The sequence below is a fragment of the Ammospiza nelsoni genome, chromosome 8, assembly GCF_027579445.1.
Source record: "Ammospiza nelsoni isolate bAmmNel1 chromosome 8, bAmmNel1.pri, whole genome shotgun sequence".
Classification (NCBI taxonomy): Eukaryota; Metazoa; Chordata; class Aves; order Passeriformes; family Passerellidae; genus Ammospiza; species Ammospiza nelsoni.
In genome coordinates, this window is record NC_080640.1 from 11,870,845 (window position 1) to 11,896,444 (window position 25,600).

At 37.4% G+C, this 25,600-nt stretch overlaps 1 protein-coding gene across 1 annotated transcript in view; it reads left to right on the forward strand.

Annotated features, from left to right (window-relative positions):
• Window positions 1-24,574, forward strand: part of CFAP43 (cilia and flagella associated protein 43) — a 42,335-nt gene extending 17,761 nt beyond the window's left edge. The window contains exons 12-39 of the mRNA XM_059477311.1: window positions 159-307; window positions 1,329-1,432; window positions 2,447-2,587; window positions 3,445-3,614; window positions 4,357-4,509; window positions 4,998-5,128; window positions 6,522-6,672; window positions 7,307-7,375; window positions 8,153-8,230; window positions 8,678-8,803; window positions 9,240-9,344; window positions 10,069-10,179; window positions 10,802-11,005; window positions 11,920-12,126; window positions 13,357-13,446; window positions 14,171-14,248; window positions 15,063-15,188; window positions 15,738-15,857; window positions 15,939-16,046; window positions 17,238-17,324; window positions 17,628-17,716; window positions 18,087-18,288; window positions 19,049-19,161; window positions 19,628-19,784; window positions 20,626-20,790; window positions 22,735-22,815; window positions 23,728-23,881; window positions 24,409-24,574. Of these exons, the coding sequence (XP_059333294.1) occupies window positions 159-307; window positions 1,329-1,432; window positions 2,447-2,587; window positions 3,445-3,614; window positions 4,357-4,509; window positions 4,998-5,128; window positions 6,522-6,672; window positions 7,307-7,375; window positions 8,153-8,230; window positions 8,678-8,803; window positions 9,240-9,344; window positions 10,069-10,179; window positions 10,802-11,005; window positions 11,920-12,126; window positions 13,357-13,446; window positions 14,171-14,248; window positions 15,063-15,188; window positions 15,738-15,857; window positions 15,939-16,046; window positions 17,238-17,324; window positions 17,628-17,716; window positions 18,087-18,288; window positions 19,049-19,161; window positions 19,628-19,784; window positions 20,626-20,790; window positions 22,735-22,815; window positions 23,728-23,881; window positions 24,409-24,566 (3,627 nt within the window). The 3' untranslated portion in view covers window positions 24,567-24,574. The remainder of the gene's footprint in view (window positions 1-158; window positions 308-1,328; window positions 1,433-2,446; window positions 2,588-3,444; window positions 3,615-4,356; window positions 4,510-4,997; window positions 5,129-6,521; window positions 6,673-7,306; window positions 7,376-8,152; window positions 8,231-8,677; window positions 8,804-9,239; window positions 9,345-10,068; window positions 10,180-10,801; window positions 11,006-11,919; window positions 12,127-13,356; window positions 13,447-14,170; window positions 14,249-15,062; window positions 15,189-15,737; window positions 15,858-15,938; window positions 16,047-17,237; window positions 17,325-17,627; window positions 17,717-18,086; window positions 18,289-19,048; window positions 19,162-19,627; window positions 19,785-20,625; window positions 20,791-22,734; window positions 22,816-23,727; window positions 23,882-24,408) is intronic.
• The last annotated feature ends 1,026 nt before the right edge of the window (window positions 24,575-25,600 follow it).

Genomic DNA, 25,600 nt, shown 5'->3' on the forward strand with positions numbered 1-25,600 from the left:
TACTTTCTTTGTTAAAAACATGTTTTTAAAATAAACCACTTGTGGTTTCTTCTTCAAATTTTAGGGACTTTTAAATAGCAAAGGAAATTGCATGCTAGCAAATAGTATAATATATAAAAATATGTTGAATTGTTAAGTATCTTCTACTTCTCAACCAGGCAACTTCTATGGCTTGCAGTCCCTCCTCCAAGAGTGTTGCTGTAGGGACCCAAAGAGGCCAAATCTGTTTCCTTGATGTTACCAAAGCTGAAGCTCCAAGGGTTGTTCACAAAACTTTTCTTTCCAAACTTCCAGTGCTGTCTTTGCAGTAAGTATGTAGTAGGGTAGAGATATTGTCAGTTTATTCCTTGAGTAATGATATTAGTTGAACAAAAAAATTGACTTTTTTATTCTACAAATAAAAAATTGAAATATTTTAATAGCTTCTACATTTTTTGAGCATATTCTGAATTGTTTGCAAGAGGCAGTAGCAGGATTTATGAGAGAAATATAATAAATCTGTATTTTAAGAAGGTTTAACTGAACACAGAAGATACTGATGTATAAGATCCTTTCTGAAAAATCATATATGCAGTAATTATGCACAATTCTACGTATCTCACTTTAGAGGGTTATTTCTCACTGAATATAAATTTAAGGTTTTGTGAAGTTAAATTTAAGCCTTTTGGTCATCTCTTTCTATATGGTGGATTTTTTTACCATTGCTAATTATTCATTTACTTAAAGTTCTGGAGATTACCAGTCCTCTTGTAATTAGCTCTACTTATCTAAAAGGCTTTTGGTGTTTGGTTGGGGTTTTCTTTCGGTTGGGTTTCTTCCCCCCGCCCGCAATTATTGAATAATCTGAGAATATTTTACTCTCCTTTGCAAAAGATAGAATGGATTTTGAACTGTTAAACTTTAATATAAATCTGCCTGTTATTTGAGACTCAGATGTATCCCTTTTCACAGCTACCTAAGACAGAACTTTAAAAATAAATACAGAAAGCAACTTGTTCAAAATTAAATCAATGCAAAAATGTTTTTTTTTCAAAATAATGTCAAGAGCTGTGTAATAATTTTATTTCCAAAATAGTGAATGTAAAAGAAATTTAGACTTAACAAAGTTGTTAGTGCAGACTGCAGTGTAGTATGATCAACTTTAAATTGATCTCTCACTCAATTAGAAACTGCACTCATAGTACTGAGCTTTATATCTGACCCTAAACTGTAAACCCAGGAGCTGAAATTTATGTTTATGCATTCAGGCAAGTTATGGGAGTGAAATTATTTGACTCTTTTTGTTGACTGTATTGAATTGATTTCGACTTGGACTTGATTTTACCTAGTTATGATCAGATTGGTCAGTTCCTCATTGCCAGAGCTACAGAAGGACACATCTTTATTCTAGATGCTCGTCCATCAAAATTGTTCCAGGTTCTGGGATATACAGGTAATACATGTAACAACATTAATTACATTTTCTTTTCTCTATTTTATGCATTTAAAGTATACTTATCATTCAGCCTAAGCCATTCACCTTCCTTCTATTAATTTTCTTGGGGGACTAAACATATTCTTCCCACCTGTTTTCTAAGGGCCAGAGTTCTTTTTGGGGTTTTTTGTTTTGGTGGGTTTGGTTGGTTGGTTTTGGTTTTTGCTTTTGTTTTCCCCTTTGTAATTTTAGTTGGCAAATGTACCAATATTACCTTTCTTTCAAAGTATGTATAACTCACATGGAAAAGAATGGACTAACTGACAAACTGATCACAGCTCCAGCATAAAATTAATAGTAATGGCAAAGAACTAAAGAACTTTGTGAGAATTTGGACTAAAATACTGTAGGTTATAATCATTGTGTGCAATCTCCTATTTCAAATTTCTACCACAGGCATCTTTTACATGGGAACTGCTGAAATGGTCACCTTTGATGATTGATAGTGAGGAATAAAATATGATGAATTTTAACTCACAAAAAAAAAATTGGAAATTGTGAATTGATTTTTCCAAAAGCATTATTCTTACAGATCATATCTGTGTGTATAGATCTTCACCATAATTTTAAGTATAAAGGACATTATTTTATCATTTTAATTGGTTTAGCAAACAGAACTATATCTCCTTAAATAACTTATGTAATCTGCCTGATCATATATATTCTCATTGTCTGGAGGACTTGTTAGAGGAGGGTTTTTCTGTTCTTTATCTGGCAGTTATCAGCAGATAGCCTCAAAATTGCTACAATTCAAGCTTGAGGTAAATTCAGATTTAACTATTTAATGTAATGTTAATGTGCTGGTGTTTAGGGATTCCCAGCACCCAGTGCCTCAAGGGGAGTTGAGTGCATGCAGCACTCCTGAGCTGTGTTCCCAACAGGAGTCTCATTTTTTGTCACAGGATATTTTAATAAAAACAATGTTACCATGCCACAGTAACAATTTCCATTGATCTTCCTTACCTGCTTCAGTACTGGAAGGTGAAGTGCTCCATCTTTCTGTAACTCCTGACTTAAAGCATGACTTAGTTAAAGTGATGGTACTTCTTAATGTAGCAGAGGACCAACAAGCAAGACTGGAAATTTTTCATCTGACTTCAGCAATGATAACAGGTAAAAATTGAAATAGATACTTTCATTTTCTAGGGCAACTAAGGCTAGTGTCAGATTTTCAAGTTATTTACATTTAATTTTGAAAAGGCCTTACGTTTTACAAACTTTTCAAAAAGTAGTTTTGTAGTTTTCAACAAAGTTAATATTTTCTTTAAATATTCACTAATTTTGGACTTATTTTTGTGCCTGTGTTTAGATATATAAAATGGGGCTTTATTTTCAAAGCTGCTGAAGAACTACAGTTATTGTCTTCATTTCAGTTTTATATCAGGTGCCTTGTCAGTCTTAATTTCTGGTGTCCCTTTAAAGCTCAAATTAGGGAATTAATAAAATATATTACCTTTATATTACTAACTTTTATTAACTAATAAAATGTATTAATTTTCTCAACAAATTAAATGCCCTTTTGAAGATGTGAACTGCAGTGCTTTAACCAATACCACCCAGGCAGTGTGTTCCTCATCGCAGAGATTCCTAAAACAAGTTCTAGATGAAGGCAGTGGTGACATGAACCTGCATGCAAACTAATTAGCACTAATTATGTTGACGTAATACTCAAGAAGCAGAGTAAATTAGTGCATGCAAATAGTTACATCATGGTGGTTAAAGTGTTTCCAGTACTTCTTTAGAGCCAGTAGAGCTATTGCTCTGCTTGACTGCAGTGTCCTGCACCAGCACAGCTCACTGAGCTGGTGTTAAATCTAAGTGTTAATTAATTTCCAGTCACTTCCCTGAAAATTCCCCTCATGCTCACTCCTTGCTGAGGATCATTTTCATAACTACATGATAGACAAAGCACCTGTATTAATGGTAATCATGCCTCTTCTTCCTCTCTCTTTCTTTTGTCAATCCTTTAGATAATGAAAACTGTGTGAATGAACAAGGAATGTTTAATGCTAGTGACCTGAAAAAGAAGCAATATGATGTGGATTACCCTTTGAGCTCAGCAGTCAGACTGAAGAATAACACTGTGTATGGCTACTGCTCCTGTGCACCTCTCATCTGTCAATACCACCTCTCTGAAGTGGTAATTCTCTGAAGTTGCATTATTTTGGGTGGTGGTTAAATACAGCTAAATAAAAACAAAAAAACAAAGGCTGCAGATGAAATTAATATAGCAGGATATTATCTTAAAGAAATCTTCTCTCTGGTCAAAATACCTACTCCATGCATACTCATCAACTTTCAGTATCTTACCACTTGCTCAGAAAACTGGCAAAAATAATGTCCTTGTTCTATTATTTGATTCTTAAAATCCACACAGCTTGCAGGCACTTAAAAGTGGCTTCTGTGCTGGAGCTGTGGGTTTGTGCAGTCTGCTCTGAGGACATGCAGCTCTTGAAGGGACTGAGCCAACATCAGCCCAGGACTCTCAAATGCAATCTCAGCCCAGCCTCGCAAGGAAGCAGTGGGGGCTTCAGGAAGCCACTCTCACTGCCTGCTGAGAGCTGCAGCTCTCTGCAGCTCATAGGTCTCCCAGAGTTTATGAGTCAAGGCAGGTAAAAAGGTGAATTCTAAGGTCAGATTCCTCCTTGACATGTCCCATCCTTTCTGAGCCAAGAAATTCAGGCTCGAACGTACTGAATCCAGGCCCTTTTGCAGAAATGAGAAGCAATCAGCAGCACAGCAATGTCACTACTTCCTCAGCTCAGTAATCCAACAACAGTTTAAACTGCAATGCATGTGGTAACCCACAAACCTCTCATTAATTTTCTCCAAATGGCATAGATATCATCTGAACTGCTGCTAACCTTTTGCTTGTTTGGCAGACTACATTCGGAGGTCCAACAATATTTTCATCAGAACTGACGGTTCCTAGCAAACAGTTTGGATCAGGCTTGCTCTGTTTATCACCCAACAGCCAGTGGCTGGCAGCAGCAGCCAAGGATGGTGTTTTATTTATGTACAATACTTCTGCTCTGGTAGGTGGGCGTCTGGGCACAGGCTTTGTTTGATTTATGTGAGACAAAAGTGTGAAAATTACTTCCTTGAACTGTAAACTTTTCCTCACTTGAATAGAAGTTGTGTGAGAAAAATTTATGTTGAAAATGAACTGGCTTAGCATTATACAAGACAAGACAATTATTTTTATAATGAGTGCGTATACATAAAAAAAAAGCAAACAAACCACTTACTTCCTTCTTCAGTAAATTTTAGTATTGATAATTTTGCTACTGTTCTCACCTCCTGCAAAATCAGTATACCACAAACTTGTCCCATGTGTAGTTAAACCTTTTTAAACTGAAAAACCCTAGTATTTTATGTACTTTGTACTGCCATTTTGGATTGAATTTTATCTAAAAATAAACATACATTTAAATATTTTTTAAATCTAAGTAATAAAAATATTTTAAAGACATATTCTATTATAAAAACATATTTGCTGATACTGCTTCTATGACTTCTCTAGGATGTTCTTGCTCAAAACCATTGTCACTCATATCAAGGAGGGGGAATCAGATCCATGATATTCTCCCTGGATGGCAATTTCATCCTAGTTAACGGTGAAAATGATTGTGCCCTGGTGTGTCTGAAGTGGAAGTATGTATAAAGTGGCAGACTAATATTGATTGTGTCATTTCTTGTATTCTGATAAATTTTTCCCTCTACTTGTGCTTCTAGACTTCTTTTTCCTAGTCTCAAAGTAAGGAGAAGAGTTGGATAGAAATAAAATCATTCCTTTCATCTTTTGAGGCAGCCTGACCTCCCTAGCTCAGGAAAAGTCTTACACTTTGGGTCTGATTGCAGCACAACATACAGGAATATCTTCTGAGGATTTTTACAGAATCACTGAGTTGGAAGAAACCTTCAAGATCATCAAGTCCAACCCATGCCCTAAACCATGGCACTGTGTGCCACGTCCAATCATTTTTTGAACACATCCAGGGATGGTGACTCCACCACCTCCCTGGACAGGTGATTCCAGTCCTTTATCATTCTTTCCATAAAAACTTTTTCCTAATAACCAACCTATATTTCCCTTGGTGCAGCTTGAGACTGTGTCCTCTGGTTCTATCAGTTGCTGCCTGAGGAAAGAGACCCCACCTGGCTACAACCACCTTTCAGGGAGCTGTAGATGGTGATAAGGTCACCCCTGAGTCTCCTTTTCTCCAGGCTGAGCACCCCCAGCTCCCTCAGTGGCTCCTCACAGGGTTTGTGTTCCCAGCCCCTCTCCAGCCTCGTTGCCTCCTCTGGACGCGCTCCAGCGTCCCGACGTCCTTCCCAAGCTGAGGGGCCAGAGCTGGACACAGCACTCAGGGTGTGGCCTCACCAGTGCTGAGAACAGGAGCAGAATGACCTCCCTGCTCCTGCTGCCCACACTGTTCCCAATCCAGGCCAGGATGCCATTGGCTTTTCTGGCCATCAGGGCACACTGCTGGCTCATGTTCATGGCAACCAGCACCCCAGGTCCCTTTCTGCCTGGGCACTGTCCAGCCACACTGTCCCCAGCCCGTAGGGTTATTGTGGCCAAATGCAGGACTTGGCACTTGGACTTACTAAACATAACGTGATACCTCTTATCATTCTCACATCAGCTCTGGAAAGGGCTTTCTGGGCATGTAAGGGATGTAATCTGAGATACTGTTTTAACTCAGCGAAAAGGAGACATCACAGCTTTAATGGAAATTCTACTGTGCCTGTAGAGAGCTCTTAGCAGACATTAGGAGTAAGAGGCACTTGAAAGTACAGCTTTCCTGCAGGAAAATAAGTGTTCAGGTAGATTAATAAAGATGACTCTGTCAGAGCAATATTTCTAATATGGGTAATCCATCTTTCAGAATTTTTATTTCTGTGCAATTCTAGAACTCAAACAATACAAAAATACTGAATGTGCATTTTTAACACGTTTATAATTGTGTTATAAAGAATATTTAATACTTTGTCCTTTTTCATAATATATGAAAAATACATCAGTTCCCTTTCTGTTTACCAGGGAGACAAAGAAAACTGAAGTTGAAAAAGCTGCTCATTACTGGCAATCTCTACATGATATACTGAACAAGTCTATTTCAGCTGAAGACTCTGTTTTAAAATCTATGGCAGAATGGAATTTTGACCCAGAATCCACATCAAAATCATTTTCAGTAAAGAAATTTAAAGTGCTTTCTTTATTTTTATGGGGGGGGGGGGGGGAAGTTTGATCATTATCCTAAAATTTTACATGATAAAAATTGTCCTTAATACACTGATCCTTTTGTTAAAGTGGAAGAATACCCTTGAGGATAGGCTGAATATGCTTAAATAGTACTTTGTGAAAGAGTACTATCAAAGAAATAGGATATTTATGTGAAGATGACATTCACATCTTGATGTTCACTTGGTTTCCTCAGCCACAGGAAACTCTGTGAAAGTCAGTTTCTCCTCATGTGAAGTTACATGTCCTTCCCAGTGAGATGTTACTGCTATACATTCTGTGTTACTAATTGTATGGCTTTTCATTGAAACCAATCAAAATAGGGATTTCAGAGATTAGTCCAGTCAATCATTTCAGTCAAAAGGCTGTGCATAATAGCAAGAGTTTGCAGGATCAGATCTGGGGACTGGTTAAGCAACAAAATTGTAGCACCCTCTAATTTGGTGGTGGTGGTGTTTCTAATGGGAGTCCACTTTTTCTTTAATTTCCATCTTTCTGTCACTCACTCTTATAGTACCTGAGCTAGTTGTTTATATCCTTAATATAAACATCAGGAGGCACCACTGAAATCTTTTCATGCACAGGTGACAGAAGAAGATGGAGACATCACAGATACTGATGGCATGACATGGATGGGCCAGAAAATACAGAAGGTACTTTCAAAAAACATTAATCACATGTAAAGTATTAATCAAAACCAGAGTTTTCAAGGGTCATTAGTCACTTGGGGTACCAAAGTATTTGCTGTAAACAGATCTAGTTTCAAAAGCTTTTCTCACATTGTGACCCTTTCTTTAACCATTGTGATCTAGACTTGTAGAAATTCTAGGCCAAAGGCCAAGGTTATAAACACATCAGAGAAGGTGCCTAGCACAATAGGAGCTCTGAAGACCAGAAGAACAGTTCTATACAAGGAGTATACCAAAAAAAAAAGGCAAATAAAAACAAGGGGGAAAAAAGCCTGACAAATTCACTTATTTTAGAAACTTAAAAACTTTTTATACTATATGTCAAAAAGTTGTCAAGAAGATTATTACCAGAAACCAAGCAGATTACTCAATGAAAACTGAAAACAGTGAAAATTTTCCACAATGAAAAATCTAAGGATTAAAAAATTCTGGGAGTAGACTTTATGCAGTTTAATGTGTCTGTAAGCATTGCAGTTGTAATTACATCTTTCTTTATATTTTCTTTTTTTCAAGTGCTATTGCCGTACAACCAGTTTACAATGTGACCTGGCTGTAAAATCTGTTTTCTCTTGTGCAATTCTGAGAATCATCCTATTGAATTAGGGTTGTGTCTGTTTCAGTTATTAACCCCTCTGGCATTTTATTTTCTTTACAGATAATGTTCCTTTAGATTACTTCTGATTTTTTTTTCTCTTGCCTTTTTTTTTTTTGCCTTTCAACAATGCATTGGTTGTATGTCAGGTTATGAGAGAAGAGACTCTGAGGTTTGCTAACCAGAAGAAAGAGGTGCAAATGGGAATTAGAAAACTGCGTGAAACTGTGAGTTTCTTACCAGGGTAATGGCTCAGCTTCCCAGATTTGTTTACAAGAACACTTCCTTTATGGCTGTGAGCTCTAGTGCTCAGTTACATTTTTGTCATAGACTCTGAGCAGACAGGTATTAAAGAGATGTGCCTCTTCAGGGACCAATGCTGAAACTGCCAGGAGCTACTGTCTGCTTCTCATTTTCCTTTGCTCCAAATGAATATTTTGCGCCAGCCTCATACCTTGAGCTATCTGCCCCCTCAGCAAGCTAATTTCTGCCTGTCTAACAACCTTCCATTATAAAAAAGACTGTCCTCTCCTTTTTCTTCTGTTTCTTCCCATAAGGCAGTTAAAACTGCAGATAATTAAAATAATTTTCTCTAATGTCAAATTAAGAATAGCAGTTCCTCTATTCACATTCAAATTACTTTTTATTCCTTATATTTTTTTTAATAAAAACAGATTCAGAAAATGATGCATGAAAATGAGCAGGTGCCAGACATTGAGAAACTCGAGCACAGGGAGTTCAACCTGGATTTAGAAGAACAGGAACAAGTGCAAGCAGAGGCTGAAGAAGATGTGGCCAGGGTATGGCAGAATGGGGGAACATTTTAAAACTATCAGTGTAAAGGAGAAAAGTTATTAAATAACAGAGGATTAGCTCAAAGTTGCTGTTCACTGCTGAGAAGCAGAAAACCAGGAAAGTATTTAAAGTCACTTTTGAAGCAGGTGAAACTGCTGAGGCAGACAAGGGAAACTGGAATATGATTTATGCCAGAAACTATAAATCTCACACTGTGGCCTTGGGATTGTTGCTTAAGATCTAGAATGCTTTTCTTCTAGAAAATGATGCCTTCAGTACTATGCAGATAGTTTTTGGAGAAGACAGCTATGATAGTCTAAGATGATGAAATATTGATAATTCATTTCATTTGTTAGTCTTCTTTCAGTAACTCAATACAAATTGTCCATATATTGTTACTTTGCACCACATCCTGTTATTTTCTCTTATTTGTCTTGAAAGGCGAAGTGGGAGATTGAGATGGAGATTTTATCCTACCGCTATTTGCAGGATTTAATCAAATTTGAGTGCTGGGATAACATGTGTGTAAAAGAACGTGCAGTTAAGGTAACCTCTGCTTTCTAAGATATTTTCTGCAGTATTTTATTTATTCCTTAAGGTACAGAGACAAAATAATACATTTCTGATTTGCTTATGGTGTGGGAAAAACTTCACTTCTTCCCAAGGCTTGGGGAAATCTTTTTTTCTGTTAATTTTGTCTGAACCTGATGAATTTTACCTTCTAAAGTGGAAAGTAGTGCTGATAAGCAAATAGGGAACTCTAATTCCTTGATCTCAGACAATATATTTACACTTTATTGCTAAAAGAAGTAAATACTAATTTTCCTTGTCAGTCCATATGACTTCTGCTACAGAGAACATAAAAGCAAAATTCGAACCTGATTTTTCCTTTTAAATAGAGGGAGATGAGTCAAACTGATGATTCTGAATGATCCCAAGGGTAGTGAAAGACCAACTCATTTTACAAAAAAACCAAACAAACTAGTTCTGGTTTAATTCTGTGAATGAAGATGGATAAAGAGGCCACACCCATGGATTATTTTTTAAAATACAATTTTAATGCACAGGTGACAGAACACGATGGAAACATCACAAAACAATGTATTAAATACAATGTATTTAATACATTGTCTGTACTAATTGATCCTCAATTTTATTCCTGATTTGAAGCAGTCTGTAACTGTTTAGCATTCAGGTATTGAACAAATTAACTGATAGAAGCATGATGAAGAACTCCTTACTGTGTATTTTTTATTTTAAATTTGAGCAGTGCTTCCATATGGATTTTGCAGTGAGGAATTTTCCAGTGAAGGAACGTAGTAAAGAAGAGCTGGAAACTTTGAAGGAAGTTCTCCAGTTAAAGCGGACAGCTGATCTTCAGGTACAGATCATGATCTTCTCAGTTGGTATTTTATCACTTCTTCAACTAATTACATTCCTAAGGCCCATTTTCTTGCTCTAGGAGTTGGCCAAAAAAATTTAAAAACATAAATCAAGGTGAAATGTTGTTAAAAAGTATTAGTCTTAAATAATCACAGAATAGCTGAGGTTAGAAGAGCCCTTTGGAAGTTATCTAGTCCAGCATTCCTAGAGCATTTACTCAGGGCTATGTCCAGTGAGGCTTGGAATATCTCCACGGTAAAAGAATCCATAAGCTCTCTGAGCTACCTTTTCTCATGTTTGACAACCCTCACAGGAAAAAGAACCCCTCCAAGCCTTCTCCTTCCTGAGGGTAAACAATTCCAGTTCTTTCAGTCTGTCCTCACATATAAAATGTTTTAAATCTTTACTAATATTAGTGCTCTATCACTGGACTTACTTCAGTATTCCCAGTGTTGTACTGGGGAACCTACAAATAGACCCAGAATTCCAGATATGATCATTTCAACTTTGATTATTTTCATCACTGAGTAAATTGAAGAATATAACCTCTAGAATTTTCTTCAATGTGTGCCCTGGATCGTGTGCAAACTTAACACAGTTGCCATGTTTCTGATATGCAGGCTCAGAAGAAAAATCTTGACTCTGAGATTGGTTTATCTGAGGAAGAAGGAGAGGGGGCAGCATGGGAAGTGGCTGATCATGGTGCACCTCTCTGCCTAAATGGAAGCCTGAGCTCTCAGTATGGTGGGGACACATCTATCCTCTACCACCAGTGTGACCTGCACACAAAGGAGCAGAAACTCAATCAGACAATATTGTTGAAGGTGATATCTTCTGAAACCTGTCCTGCTGCAGTGACACTCTTGTATCTGTTGGTTTTTAAACCAGTCACAGTCACTGTTAAATTTTGGACATACTGACACTAAACAATGGAGAGTGGCACCAGTCTCTGAGTAACTGAGACAAAAGCTGATACATGCACAAACTGCTGTGGCTTTGCCAGCTTGGGTGTGCAAGAACAAGATTTTATGAAATTGGTTATCCAGTTTCAGGGTATCTGTATCCTTTTCACAGTGCATTTTAGTAAATTGACACATGAAGAGAGACATATGCTTTACCCTCTTTAAATTTCTGCTTTTCTTTGTTGAGATCAATTCTTTATGCTAAAAGAAGAATTTATCCACTAAGAATACAGGCTTTTTAGATAATTCTAAGGTCTGAGGTTTCTTAAAAATTCAGTTTCCAGTGTTTGTTTAATGGGCACATTTTACTTACATGGAAGCCTATTGAAACTGCAGGTTGCATCAGGAAAGTCTATCCTTTGCCTCCCTGCACCTGTGATTCACAGTCTCTAGATTTACAGGTCACATGTGTTTTTCTTTGAAGCTCCTCCTTCCTTCACCTGGAGAGGGGCAAAAAAAAAGCCAATAGAGGAGCCTAATTTTTTATCTAGCTTTGGCAGCAGCATGTTTCCTTCAGACTCTTTCTTAAATGCCTAATATGTAGAAGAAAATGAATAAAAATTTGTAGGGAAAAAAAAAGAAAAAAGACATCATCTGCCAAAGTCCATTTAACAAACTTGAACTCTATGCTTACAATTTTCACAAAAAAGTTTTACCATTTATTTCCTTGCCACACACACAAATACATTCATGATTCTGATGGCTTGAGGAGTAGTATATAAACATGGATGGATGTGATCTGAACAGTGCTGCTGTTTCCCTTTTTGGTATTCCAGGAAGTCATTCACAAAGTGAAGGCTTCTTTTAATGAGGAATTTGACATCATTGTACAAAAAAAGGAGCAGGAGATAGCACGAGTGAAAGAAAGAAACCTGAAGATCCAAGAAATCTTGGAGCAGCTTGACCTTCAAGTGGAATTGTGGGAGCCAGACTTTACAGATGATGAGATTCCAGAGCGAGTGCTCACCGTTCAGGATTCAGAGGTGTCTGAAAAATGCATCTTCGTATTTGACCCATTCAAACCCAGCTTTCTAATTCTTGTCATTTCCACACATTGTGTCAGTACTGAAAAACCCTCATGCAGATGTGTCTGTATAGTTAAAATCATCTTTCTGGCCCATTTTCTTCCCTTTCCTTTTTAGAGAGAAAAGCCTTAATAAGTTGATCTGAAATGAAAAATGTATACAAACTTAATTTATTGCTGTTAAAAGTTTTAAATACGCCCATAAATTTGATAGAAGTTCTTTGTTTCTAACATATCAACCAGGCTTTCAGGAATTGCTTCCATAGTTAAGAGTTTCTCTGTTTTCTCTGAGTGCCATTTTGAAAAAAAAGTAGTTTTAAACTAAAAATCTAAGTATTAGAGCATACTTAGTAATGTACTTATAAATTCAATTAATTATTTACAAAGAAACACCATATTTCTTATGCAGTAAATTCCACTGATCTTATCTGCTCGTGTGGTCAATCTTTTCCCATTTTTCTTTGCTCTCTCACCAGTCCATGTCATTGAACTAGAAGAGAAGGCATACACAAAACACAACTATAGCAACAATAGCAACAAAATAATGATGGTTTATATTTTAGGATATTTAAATATTAGCAACAAAAGTGATGATAGTTTATATTTTAGGATATTTAAATGTAGTTTCTGTTGTTGTTCAAAATGAGAATTTTCAACTTGAGGAATATTGTCACAGAGCAGATATACAGCAAGCATTGAGAATTTGTAGTACTCCATTGTCATGCTTTAACCCCAGTCAGCAACTATGCACCACACAGCTGCTCACTCACTGCCCCTTCTCACCAGGGTGAGGGAAGCAATTGGAAGGGTAAAAGTGAGAAAACTCATGGGTTGAGATTTGAACAGTTTCGTAACTGAAATAAAATATTATAATAATGACAACGATGATAAATAATAGTGTAATTAATGCAATTAAAACATAATCATAAATGTAATTAAGAGGAAAATAATGAAAAGAGAAAGAAATAAAGCCAAAAAAAACCCTAACTGATGCAAATGAGAAAGAACTGCTCACCACCAACATAGCAATCCCCAGGCTGTGGGATGCACTGTACACCAGCTACTTGGAAGAAAAGAAACTCCATCCCAGCCAAAACCAGGACTACCATTTTTCCAAAGGTTCTTAGTCTCTGTGATCACATTTGGAGAAAAGAACCCTGATACAAACTTCTTCATTTTCTGCCTTCAGATTAAAGCTGAGAAATACATGACTGAAGAGGAGAAAGAGCAGGCAGAAATGCTGGCTAAGCTTGAAAAGGAAAGACGCCTTGCTGCTACAGTAAGTGAAGAAACATCCCTTTTACACATCCCCATTGTCTCTGTTTAGGCTGTTTAATTATTGCAGCACTGAAACATTCCAGTAATGTAGTATGAGAGAATAAATCTAAACTGGTAGGTATTGATGATATCTGCCTCTTCCTTCTTATTACTGTTTACAATCAGAACTACATAGGTCAGCTGGGGGAAGAAAAGATAGAATGTTAGACTCACAGTTTTTAAACATGTGCTTAGGGGCAATTTAAAATACCATATCAGGTGGCTGGGAGCTAGATACATGTGCAAATTCATGCCTCTCCTCAGTCAAGATCTTTTTGCTTGATATGTGTTTGTTGATTCAGCAGCCTCTCTTCTCCATGGTTCAGACTAGAAGATTGTAGTGCTTTCCTCTGGCTTTAAAATGCATCTATAAAAAAACTAAGATGGTTCTGTCTCCAAAACAGATGCACAATTACAACTTCCTTCTTCATAGCTTGTCAGGAGTAACTTATGCCTGCATTCTTTCCAAAACTGCCAAAATGGCAGTTCTAGTAAGTTATTTGGCATATAAGTAACTTTACCAGAAAAAACTGAAACTTTTGGCCTGTTTCACACACATCCCCAAAAAGCATCAATCTGCTTTTACATGCTGAATAATCTAGAGGTAAACACTGTTATCATGCCCAAAACTTGCAATTGCTACACTTCCTTTTGTACCTTCAAATATTTTTTGTGGTTCTTCCCAGGATGATGATCGACTGCGTGCTCTTGAGGAAATGATGGGTGGAGTGCTGGAACTCAGGAGGGAAGACATTTTGAAAATGGTGAGATGTGTTTCTGCCATGTCCTTTAGGAAACTTGTGGGCTCTTCTGGCAATGTGAAATTCAACCAGCAAATATCTCCAAACTCAGTGACCACAAAAAGCTGGAGAACTGCAGAATTGCATTATGACCAGAGGGACTCCATAAGAGAGCATACACAAAAAAAGACCACAAGATTTTACTGCCTGTGTAGAATTACCTATCAACATCTATTCCTATCACATTGGAATACTCTGGAACATCATCTATTTAATGTACCTCTAAGATATTACCATTATAACACCTATATTGCTGGGGGAAGGCTGTGATTTTACAGAAAACCACTTTGTTTCATTTAACTCACCAAATATAGATAGTACAGCAATAGAGAAAGGAAAGGATGTGAAGGAGGGCCACAGGAAAAGGGTTGGTAGACCCAAGCACTCCTCTGAATTAATCTGTTTTGGAATATTAGGACACCACATAGAAGCTTATGGGAGCATGGAGTTAGGTTTGGGGTTCTGAAACAGAAAATTTGGTGTATCTCATACTGCAGTAGTATTGGAGTATGAAGTTCTTGTATTTGCAAGATCCAGTAGTGAATTCCTGTAAGCCAGTGAGTCTGCATATATATATGATATATAGACAATATAGATACACTAAAATTACTGGTGCAAGTAACAGACCAAAGCACAGAATATATATGTTACTTTGAATTAAGACTTGTATCTTCCTAAGAAATACCTTTTATTAAATTTAGTGCATGCTGTAGTTTCTTAGTGTGCTAATGTAGACTTAATACTGATTTTTAAACATATTATTCTTCAATACTTCCAGGATATTCCTCCACCTGATTTTTTATCCAAACCTGAGGATCTTTGGACTGAAGAAGAAAAGAAAGTATTTGAAGAATATGAAAAAAAAGTCAATGAATTGAATGAAGAAAAAGAAGATTATAGACAGGTAAATTAAAATGAGGAAAAGATGGGTTTGTTCACAGTGCTCATGACCAAAGCTTCCAGTCTTTCTTAGAAGCAACTTCTAAAAATGAATGCTAATAAATAGGATAAACTAAGAATAAATGATCATCAAAGATCACATGGCATATTAAATAAATCCCACCTCAGACAGAATCAGGCAGTCTCCACTTATAACAATTACTATGGGCAAAAACCTGTAAAAGATGTGATATCCTGAGAAGGTAACTTTCCTCACAAATGTACCAGTATTTCTAAAATGTGTTTTTCAGGTTCATTCCCAGAGTTGCTGATGCCATACAAAAATAATAAAAATTATTTATTCTTCAAAGTGGTATTGGAACAACATAACTTTGTAGCCTGGCAGAACTCTCTTTTCAAACAAGCAATTTCTGTGGCCTTTTGGCTGAATTATACATTTGTGTATTGTGCATTCTCCATCATCTCATGTATATAGATATATATTGAGAGAGACATAAAAAGTTACTTGTTCCTCCAGATGTAATATTGCTGCTCTTGTCCTTCCCTTCCCCAGTTTCTGAGAAATGAATGGAAAAAAATTGAAGCTTCCATCAAGGAAACAACACAAAATTTTGATGAGCTTGTCCACAAACTCTCTGTAAAGAAACTGAAATCACAGATGGTCATCTACCAGGTATTGCAAAAAAGCATTAATTTTTCATCTGTACCTCTGTGCAGCAGAAATTTTAACTTTTTTATTACAATCATTTCACAGGAAGAACTCAAAATAATCAATCTCATTTACACTTTACTGTTGGATGAAGAGTTGGACACCAGAGAAGCTGGACTTCATAAATTCCTTATGAAAAAGAAGAAAGAAAAAGTAAGTTATCATTTGGAATGCTGTTGTTGGGAGTAATGTAATGTTTAAAGTACAGTTTCATGTGAAGTCTGCTCTTTCCAAACCAAAATCTTGCCATAAAGGACTTTCTGACAATTTACAGTCTTTTTTTTCAATTTGTGCAGGTGACATACATTATAAATACTTCTGGTTTTCTTGATAGGTTCTCAGCTCAGTTCACCTTTGGTAAAACTTCATACATTCAGAAGGGCATGCTGCTATTTGTTTGCTACAAAGAATATTCTTTTCTACCTGGTATCAAGCTGAAAGTACAGCAGTTGGTCTAGGTTTCAATGCAAGTCTCTTACTGTGGTATTCTGCAGGTTGCTTCTGGCTTTTGGGACAATATTATCCCATTTGCCCACTTTGTCTTCATGGAGCTGTTCATGAGTCCTCAGATAATAAATATGCTGCTGCCTCCACATGTCAGCTCTCCTGCTCAGCCTGTGTGTGTTTGGAGCTGCCAGCAGCCCATTGTGAGCTGCAGGGAGGGATTCCCAACAGGCATCTAGCCCCCACCACTGAATTCACTGGACTGGTTTTAAAGCCATCTGAGGCCAAGAGTATACAAGCTTACAATTTTCAAATTTTTTTTTCCCCTCATTTTCTAAATGGGCACCTTGGTACAACTTTTGGTCCATGGAAACTGTCAAAAACTGTCACAACAACAAGTTTGTCATACAACAGAACTGTCTCCCCAGCAGAGTATTAGCATTTAACAGCCTCTATAAAACATGACTTTAATATCCTTATACATAGCAGAGCTCTGCCATGACAATGGGGAAATTGCATTCTAAAGTTAAGAACTCTCCACTGACCAACATTTGGGATTTTTTGACTGGTTTTACCTGAGATGACATGAAAGTAAAGAGAAATCTCTATAGAAAAAAAGGTATCAACGTACATAGTTACATTCAATGTTTCAAAAGGCTTGTAAGCATTTCTTTTGAAATGTGTTACATTCTTAAGCAGCAGTTAGTTTAATTTTACAGCACTTCATCTTCTAGCAGTACCTGTAAGTGACCACTGAAGAAGGCACTGTATGGTTACTTAAAATAACTCACAAGGTTATCTCTAGAAATAAGAATGTGTGAGCTTCATCACTGTGTGTGAATAGCCATCCACTGCTTCTGCTGCTTTTTTCATTCCTGAAATCTCTCGGTTTTACTATAGGTCAAGGGTGCAAGAAAAATCCTGGCTGCAAAACAGGCTGTTGAGGCTTGCACAGGCCCCTATAAAGAGGCATTACATGAAGAGAAGGTGAGACTTTTGAAAACACAAAGAGTTTCAGAATTCAGAGTTTCATTAAAAGTTAATGTTATATCTTCATAATGAGAAGAATGTACTGCTCTGTAAGCAAGAGTTGTGGCCAATTCACTGATCAATGAAATTAGGCAGTAAAGGACACTGTGTGCATAGAAGAGTTTATGAAATAGTGCAGATTCCTGTGATGTTTGGGAGCACTTGCAAAAGCACTGTATTCTCTATTTCTAAGATATGGGCAAGTTGATGCTTTTTTAAAAAATAATATTGTGGTAACAAAGCTTTCTTCCTCACTCCCAGAACCTGGAACATGGTTTTGTGAAGCAGTTTGCCCATACACCTGGCAGTCTCTTTGAGGAACTTCTACAACTTTACAAACATCGACCAGAGTAAGATCCCCTCTGATTCCATTGTTTAAATACTAATCTTCCTTGTGAGTCAAGAATGAGAATACTATTTATTCTAATAGTCTAAATTTTATTGCCTGCTTTTTATGGAATAGTTGATAATAGCTAATTTCCAATCACACTAAAAATTGCTATTTTGAATATACATTTCCTTATTTACTCCACAAAATCTATTTTAAATGCAATCTAAGCAATCATCAGGTTCCAAGACAATATTATTGTTCGGTATAGTCTTATCTGTTTGCTTTTTGCAAGAGATTGAGAGTATGAAACATTCTTAGTTATTTGTGACCTTCTGCTATGCAACAGAAAATACAAAGTACATTCTGTCTGTGCTCTGTGTGTGCTCTAGGATCCCAGACACAGAAATCCTCCTTGACACAGCTAACCCCTATGTGAAGGGATCACCTGAGGATTACCAAGGTGCAGTTTCCCTTTTAATGAAAGCCATGGATGAACTGGATAGACCTGAGCACATGCCTAGTGGCTTAGACCGGTCTATGTGGGAACGTTTTTGTCTAGCTAGAAGAAATAAAATGGAGAGCGAGGAGCTGGTATGTAAAATTCTTTATTTTGCCCATATACTTCTTGATATTTTTGAATCTTAAATTTCAGTGGAGTTCTCATGTAGAGTCAAGCTAGTGGTGAAATAACAATGCAGGGTACATATACTCCCTTGGCCTTTGAAAGTTTGTTCTGGCTACATTCAATTCAGAATAACAGGTGAACCTGTTCTCTAGTTCTAGCTGTAGTTCTTCAGAGGAAAAATTAGCCTATTAATATGGATGGATTTGATCAGAATGATTGTCACCTTGATATGGTTTCATTAAAAATAAAAACCCATCATTTTCCTTTTCTCTATCCATACAAAAAAAACCTATAAGGTATTTGATTCCCTTTATTTGTTGAAGTCATCCTCTCCCATAAGCATTCTACACTTGCACCAATGCATTCTGATATTTTTCTAGACTTTACAAAAGACGGTTCTGGAGATGTATTTGTTAATTATAAAAGCATGAATGAATAAATCTGAATTATCCAGTGACAGATATACATGAAATTTTACCAAAAGAGAAGAAAATATTATTTCCCTCCACATGAATATTCATATATGAACAAATAATTTCCTGAGCATAGTATAAGGCTTAACCTTTATGTCTTATATGCTGTACTGAGATTCTCAAAATACTGGGCTGCATATTTATATATAAAGACATCTTCTTAAGAACTTGGCTTTTCTGTCCTCAAAGAAGCTTGCCCTGACATACTGACAAAGTTGAAAAGGTTGAGAATGTCACAGTGTTGCTTGCCTAGGTGAAATGGAAGACCCTGGCACTGGCAGAGATGCAGGGCTGTCTCCATAGAAGAACGGAGGAAAATGATAAGATGAAGTCAGAACTGGAGAAAGCTTTCCAAGAACTCACTTGGTAATTTTTTATCTTTTCCGATGTTCAGCTGATCTTTAATACTCCACTAACACAGAACCAAAAGTTACAAACAAAATCATTCACTTCTGTTCTCCTGCGCTCTTTTATCTAGGTTTCATAAATTCCAAAGTAAAATATAAAGGAAAATGGGCCCTGGCTGGAAGTCTCTTCTGTTTTCTTTCCAATTGATATTAAGATTTCATTTCAGTAATGACATTTTCCCCAGAACATTGCTTAGTGTATGTTAAACTGAATCCAGTGCTTGAAAACTTTAAGTGTATATATACCATAAGTTCCAGATTTTGTAGTCACTTCAGCAGCAAACAGAAGACAGAGTCTGGAAAAGAGTAAGCCCTACATGAACATACCACCTGCCAGTAATAAATAAAAACATTGAGAATCATGGGAGAATTTCTGTAATCCTGTTGAAATCACTAAACACTGTTTTTGTTTTTTGCCATCTTAGGCTGAAGGAAGAGAAGATAAAGCTTCAGCAGAATTTGATTGTCCAGTTTTTGCTAAAACAAGGACAGGTGGAATTGGATGGTACTCAGCTCCCAGAGTACAGTGATGCTGTTCTCGTTGATAGGAGTGTTGTTGAGGAACTGAATCGCAATGTTGCGGTAATTTACATTATCTGGAGGAGATTTAAGCTTCCTAAACAAATGTATTGTCCTTCAGGGGCTCAGCTTTTTCTCCAGTCTGACATCTAGTTTCAATTCATTACAACACACCAGCAGGCTCAATTGTAATCTAGAAGCTATTAAGCATTCTCTAATGTCTCTTCTGATGATGTAGAGATTGCAGTGCAGACTGCTTTCTTGATGTTTGATCAATATAGTTCAGGTCAATGAAATGGTGACAGGCTTTAGACACACCATCACTTATACATTGTAACTAGAAAATGCTAATATCATGGGCACCAGACCAAAAATTCCCTTGAGGCAAACTTACAGCCATGTTAAAAAGCATTCAAAGAGTGGCTCACATTAAATTTGAAAATTCATAGTTTCTTATGTAAGGTGAAATTGGTGATGATACTTAAAACAGTTTTTCATACCCTCATGAAATGTTCTTTTTTAAGGCATTCTAGCTGTACAAAAATTGTCTTTTACTGCTACTGCACAAAGCCTTCAGTAACATATGCAAAATAACTTAAACAGAGCAAGCTTGTATTTTGTAGACCTAAAATGCCTTTCCATTCTTATGTAAGATAGATCGATGGGGCGAGAGGTTAGTTGTCATTTTCTTCATCTATTTCCATGATCTAAGGCTGTGACACAGAGCATAAAAGAGAAAGAACTTCCTTAAAAGATAACCATCTGGAGTAAGTCTGGAAAGAGGCATAAAGTATAGCATGTTTAATTGACTAAAATTATGACTTTGGAAACTTGCCCATCTTGTTGCAAACAATTATTCCATAATCTGTTAAGTGTGTTAATTAAGATTGATCTATTTTTTTAGGCTCAAGGAGAAAAAAAAATTACTGCCATGGTAGAATTTAAGGACTTCTCCAAAGGGATAATACAGCTGGAATGGGAACACAAGAAAATGAAAATGCAGATACAAGATCTGAAAGAGAAGGCTCGGGATATTGTAATCCTACCTATTTCAAAAGATTGCCAGCTAGTGAGTTGCTTTTTCTGATTTATATTTCAACTGTAGAAAATTATGCTGCCTATACCTATTAGAAAGATCATTTATATTTGTACCTCATAAATCTCTTATTACCAGAGAAACATGATTCCTAATAGGTCAACAATTCAGCTTTCAAAGAGAAGTCTTACTCGTGAGATTGAGCAGTGATGAAATTCTTCGGGATGTTACAGTGTTAAATTAAGGCAAAATTAGCCCTAACTCAGTGTTTCAAAATTGGCCTTGAATAAGGAACCAGAATTTTGCAGCCACAAGGAACAGATCTCTTAAATCGAGCAGTCCTTTGTAAGTGGAAGTCTGAGGTGCCCCCAGCTGGTATGGTACAGACATTTTTTAGCTTTGCTCTGCTCGGAGCCTGAGGTTCCTGGGGGAGCCTCAGCGGGTCCCACCCTCTCGCTGCCATTCGCTGGCCCAGCGGCAGAGCCGGGAGCTGTGCCCAGCCCGGCAGGCAGGAGGGGCGGCCGCCGGCATGTCAGCACCTACACAGCTTCCAACAAGCCCAGCTGGCAGGCAGGAGAAAGAGGTAAAGGTTGTGGGACACGGCCAAGGATACCACTGGGAGAAGGAAGGTTGTAGGCAATGCCTGGGGGTATTGCTGTATGGGATGTTGAAAACTGTAGGGAAATCTTACAGTCATATGCTGATGAAGGGGGTGGCATAAAGGTTTGGAGTAAGGGATGTTGAAGGATGGGTAGGCTGAAGATACAGCAGTGGGGACAGGTGTAAAGCACAGAGGAAAAGGAAAGTGTTGGACAGCAGGTAAGGATATTGCAATTCAACCAAAGGATTAGAAGAAAATTCAAAACATATGTTTTGCTTAATCTTCATTTGTATTGCTGTTCTACAAAATGCATGTTCTGAATCACAGCCACAGGACTTTCATGGCTAACACCAATCACCAGAACAGCTTTCCAAAGAGGTGTTGTGACAGTGCATTGAAAAATTCTTGTGGCAAGTTTATCATCAGTGTTGCCGTTAGCTCTATTCATTACACGGATGAGGAGAGCTCTTGCCCTTCAGAGTTAAACTGCCCATAGTAAAGGCATTTACCAGTTTAATCAGAATTTGAATGCCCTGAGGGAATTTACTTAGGTCACTTTTGGATTAGAAATATGGGGTTAGTGGGAAAGACAAGGTAACAGATACCCCAACAACAGGAATGGAAAGAAAGATGGTTTATGAAAATGTGTGTGAGCAAGGACTTGAGATCATTTGGAATGAGGGCTGTTAATGAAGCAGTGAGTGAAAGAAGTTTAATTCTGTAGGCAAGGAGCCCCTTCTGGGTCTTTCCTGTTTCTCCTCCTGTAACTAGAACAGTCCACAGGATTCTCCCTGTCACTTTGGTGGGACAGTATTCTGGAAGGATGAATCTACGTCTACAGAAACCTGTCTACTGCCTGTTATAGATCCATAAAACATTATGGGGTTTACCATTTGTCATTTGATAAAGAGGTATTTTAGTAGCAGTGTGCTCAAGGAAAAAAAATCAATAAATTCTGATATGTCAGTTACTATGCAGATAGAACAATAAAAGAAGTAAGAATGTTTAGGAAGCCACTAGACAGAAAATAATAATTTTCCTCTGTAGCCTAAAGACAGACTGCCTCCAGCTATGTTAGCTTAGATTACAAGCAAAAGCATACCTTGGGGTTTCTGACAGCCTCAGCATACTTGTTTGGCCCTTGTTTCCATTACAAATATATAATAAATAACATCCTTTTTAACAGCTGCACAGTCTAGGTACTCCCACAGCATCCAAACATATCTTTACAAGGTCCATTTATGATCAATAGTAAGCTTAACACTGCAGAATTCCGGTGTTTTGAGTTCCACATAGTATGATTTTCTTCATAGAAGAGTGGAATTGTTGAGAATGAACAGGCATAAGATCATTTCCTTCTGGTTTTATTTTTTCAGTTCCTAACTGTGCATAACTACGACACCCACACTGCTCAGCAGCTAGCAGGGATGGAGCAGAGCCTCAGCGTCATGGATAAGGTAAATCCAAGGGAACCACCACATCTGAGAGACACATAGATATATAAATATAGATATATCATGTATTTGTCCATCTGGTTTTCAATAGTTTCCTCAGCTTGAGCTGTGCTGTCTGCAGCAGCAGCTCTCTAGTGTTTGGAAGCACTCATCACATGTGGATTGCTGCAGAGATGAAGCCTGGCTTCTTGCTCTGTTACTGGAATTAAATACTTTCCTACCCTGAACATCTGAATGCAGATATGCTAATCATTTCTTACACAGCACTGCCTATAAGTCATTTCTCCATTCCTAATGAAGCATTCTTTCCATCTTCAGTGTTTAATGTTTCTCTCCAGGAGCACCAGCCTGTTCAAAGTATGCCTCCCCTTTGTGTTCAAAATAAGAGACACAACAATCTGATTTGCTGGCTGCTTCATGTATTTCATCATTCAAATTATGACTGTCCTTTTTTTTAAAGTGATTTCACTGGATTTTCTCCAAGTTGTGCTAATTGGCATCAGCTTCCTCTTCCTCTTAGAGCTTTAGAATTTATCTTGTCCCTTTACAGCCCATCCATCAGTTTCAGCAGCTTAGAGCATGTCCTTAACTCACTGATTCCATTGACTTCCTTTTCTCCCTTTGCCTTTCAAGTTTTATCTTTAATATCTCTTTCTTCCTGACCCATACCTTTTTATTCCTTGGCTGCTCCTTAAATTAGAACTCCATAAACTGAGATACCATGTGTGAAAGACACTTTCCAAAGTAAATCCTATCATGTGCTACTAGTCAATTCAACATACGTTAGAGTTTATCAAGATATAACACAGTGCTTAAAATTATAACTTTTTATAAATTTATTTATATATTATAAATTTGTCTGAACAGTTTTTCTATGACCTCATATATTTGCTTTATTCATCTCAAAATGGACAGTTGCACAAGAAGAATGTGAAAAACCATCAGAAAAAAGTCAGAGAGCTGAAGAAGTGCATCTGTCTGAAAGAGCAGGAGAACTACGAGCTCAGCCTGCAGCTGAAGGAAATGCTTGTCTCTGTGTCAGAAAGGATGCACATCTTCGAGGCAGCTGGTGAGTCCACTGAGGCATTTAGGCACAGGCAAAGAACATTCAAAAACTAACTGCAAGGCTGGACAGTGCTGTTCTCCACCATCAGCTGAGGGGCAGGGAATTCCTGTTACTGTATGTGCACAATGAGCAGAGTCCTTCCTGCCAAAACCTACCATGGTTACTGAAGAGTTACCTGGAGACTTTTGTGGCTCTTGTAACCAAAGCTAGCTGAATTCCTGGAAATGTTCAAGTCAAAATATTACAGTCATTAATGACTTCATTAGGCAACACAATTTCATTTTTTTTTGAGAGCTGTTCAATGGGCTTCTTTCCACCCTTCCAAGAGAACAGAGAAAGTAATGTGGAGCTAAGAATAGTATTCACTATTAGGAAAACTTAGAGAGATCTTTCCACTAGTGGAAAACAGTTACAGATTTTTAAGACAGTGGGTACTTGCTAGAAGCTAAAGAAAGCATGTCCAGTGCCTTTTTGAAATATTTTGACCACACATCCCCTTTGAGCACAGGCTAACACTTTGTTTTCTGCAGACACACGGGATATTTCTGAGAAGATCACAAGGCAGCGTTACCAAGAGATTGTGAAGCAGAAATATCTACGGAACCTTATAAAGGAACAGGAAAAACAGCTTGCACTTCTTCAGTCAAAACTTGAAAGTTGGAATCCAAGAACACTCCATATTATTTAAAAATCAGAGATTAATAATAGATGAATAATACCATGGTCTTAACTAAGGGAAGAGATTTTTGACAGCTGATTCTTCTCCTTCTGAACTTTTCTTTCCACAAATTGTTTCTTCCGTAATTCCTTTTAATAATTTCCATTTGAAAGATGCATAGTTGTCTGATTTGTATTTTTTACAAATAGCCTGGTCTTAACCCCATTATATTTCAGGTGATGAGATTTATTTCTACTGGTTTTATTGTATAAACTGTATAGCTCATTATGGAAAAGAACCATGTGTGCAAGCTGGCCCCATCCCAAAGGCAGCTGTGCCTTATTGTAGTATAATCACCCACAGCCAGCAGGAACTGTGGCTGCTGCCAGGGGCAGAATCACAGGAAAACCAGGTTTGGAAGCATCTGGCCTCCTGAAATAGTTGCTGGCATCTCCCACCCCTTTACACTGAGGTGCAGAGTATTTTCCTGCCAGCTCCTTCCACGACAGCTAAGAAAAATAAAGGACCTGTGATAAAGTTACCTACTGCTGGAGCCCGATCTACCCTCTCAGGCATTGTCCCTGCTTTTTGTTTCCCTGCTCCATGGTGTGGGTCAATCCTTCTCCTTTCATAAAGTCACATGACATCTTAACCCATTTCATTGTGAGAGCAACAAATAGCTTTGATGCCTTAGCTTAAAATTCTACTATGTCAGTTGTGATCCTGTACATGTTTTTTCGCTTTGCCATCTCTACCTGGGATTTGTAAGGATTCTAATTACATCTCACTACAAGACCTTTTGTCTTCTGCTGAAAAAGCAGCAGCATCATTCCAACTCCAAGGAAGTGAACTGGCCCCTGCACCAGGCACCATCATCTTTTTGCATATGCCTAAAGAGGCAGAGAAATAGTACTTTAATACTCAAAACATGATTTGCAATAAAGGCTGTTCTGCATTAATTCTCTCTGGACAGCAAAAGTCAGTATTCTTAAGAGCAAATTGTAGGTACAGTCTGAAGTCTAATGAGCCTTACCAATGGTTAAAAGGTTCTGTATGATCTTTGA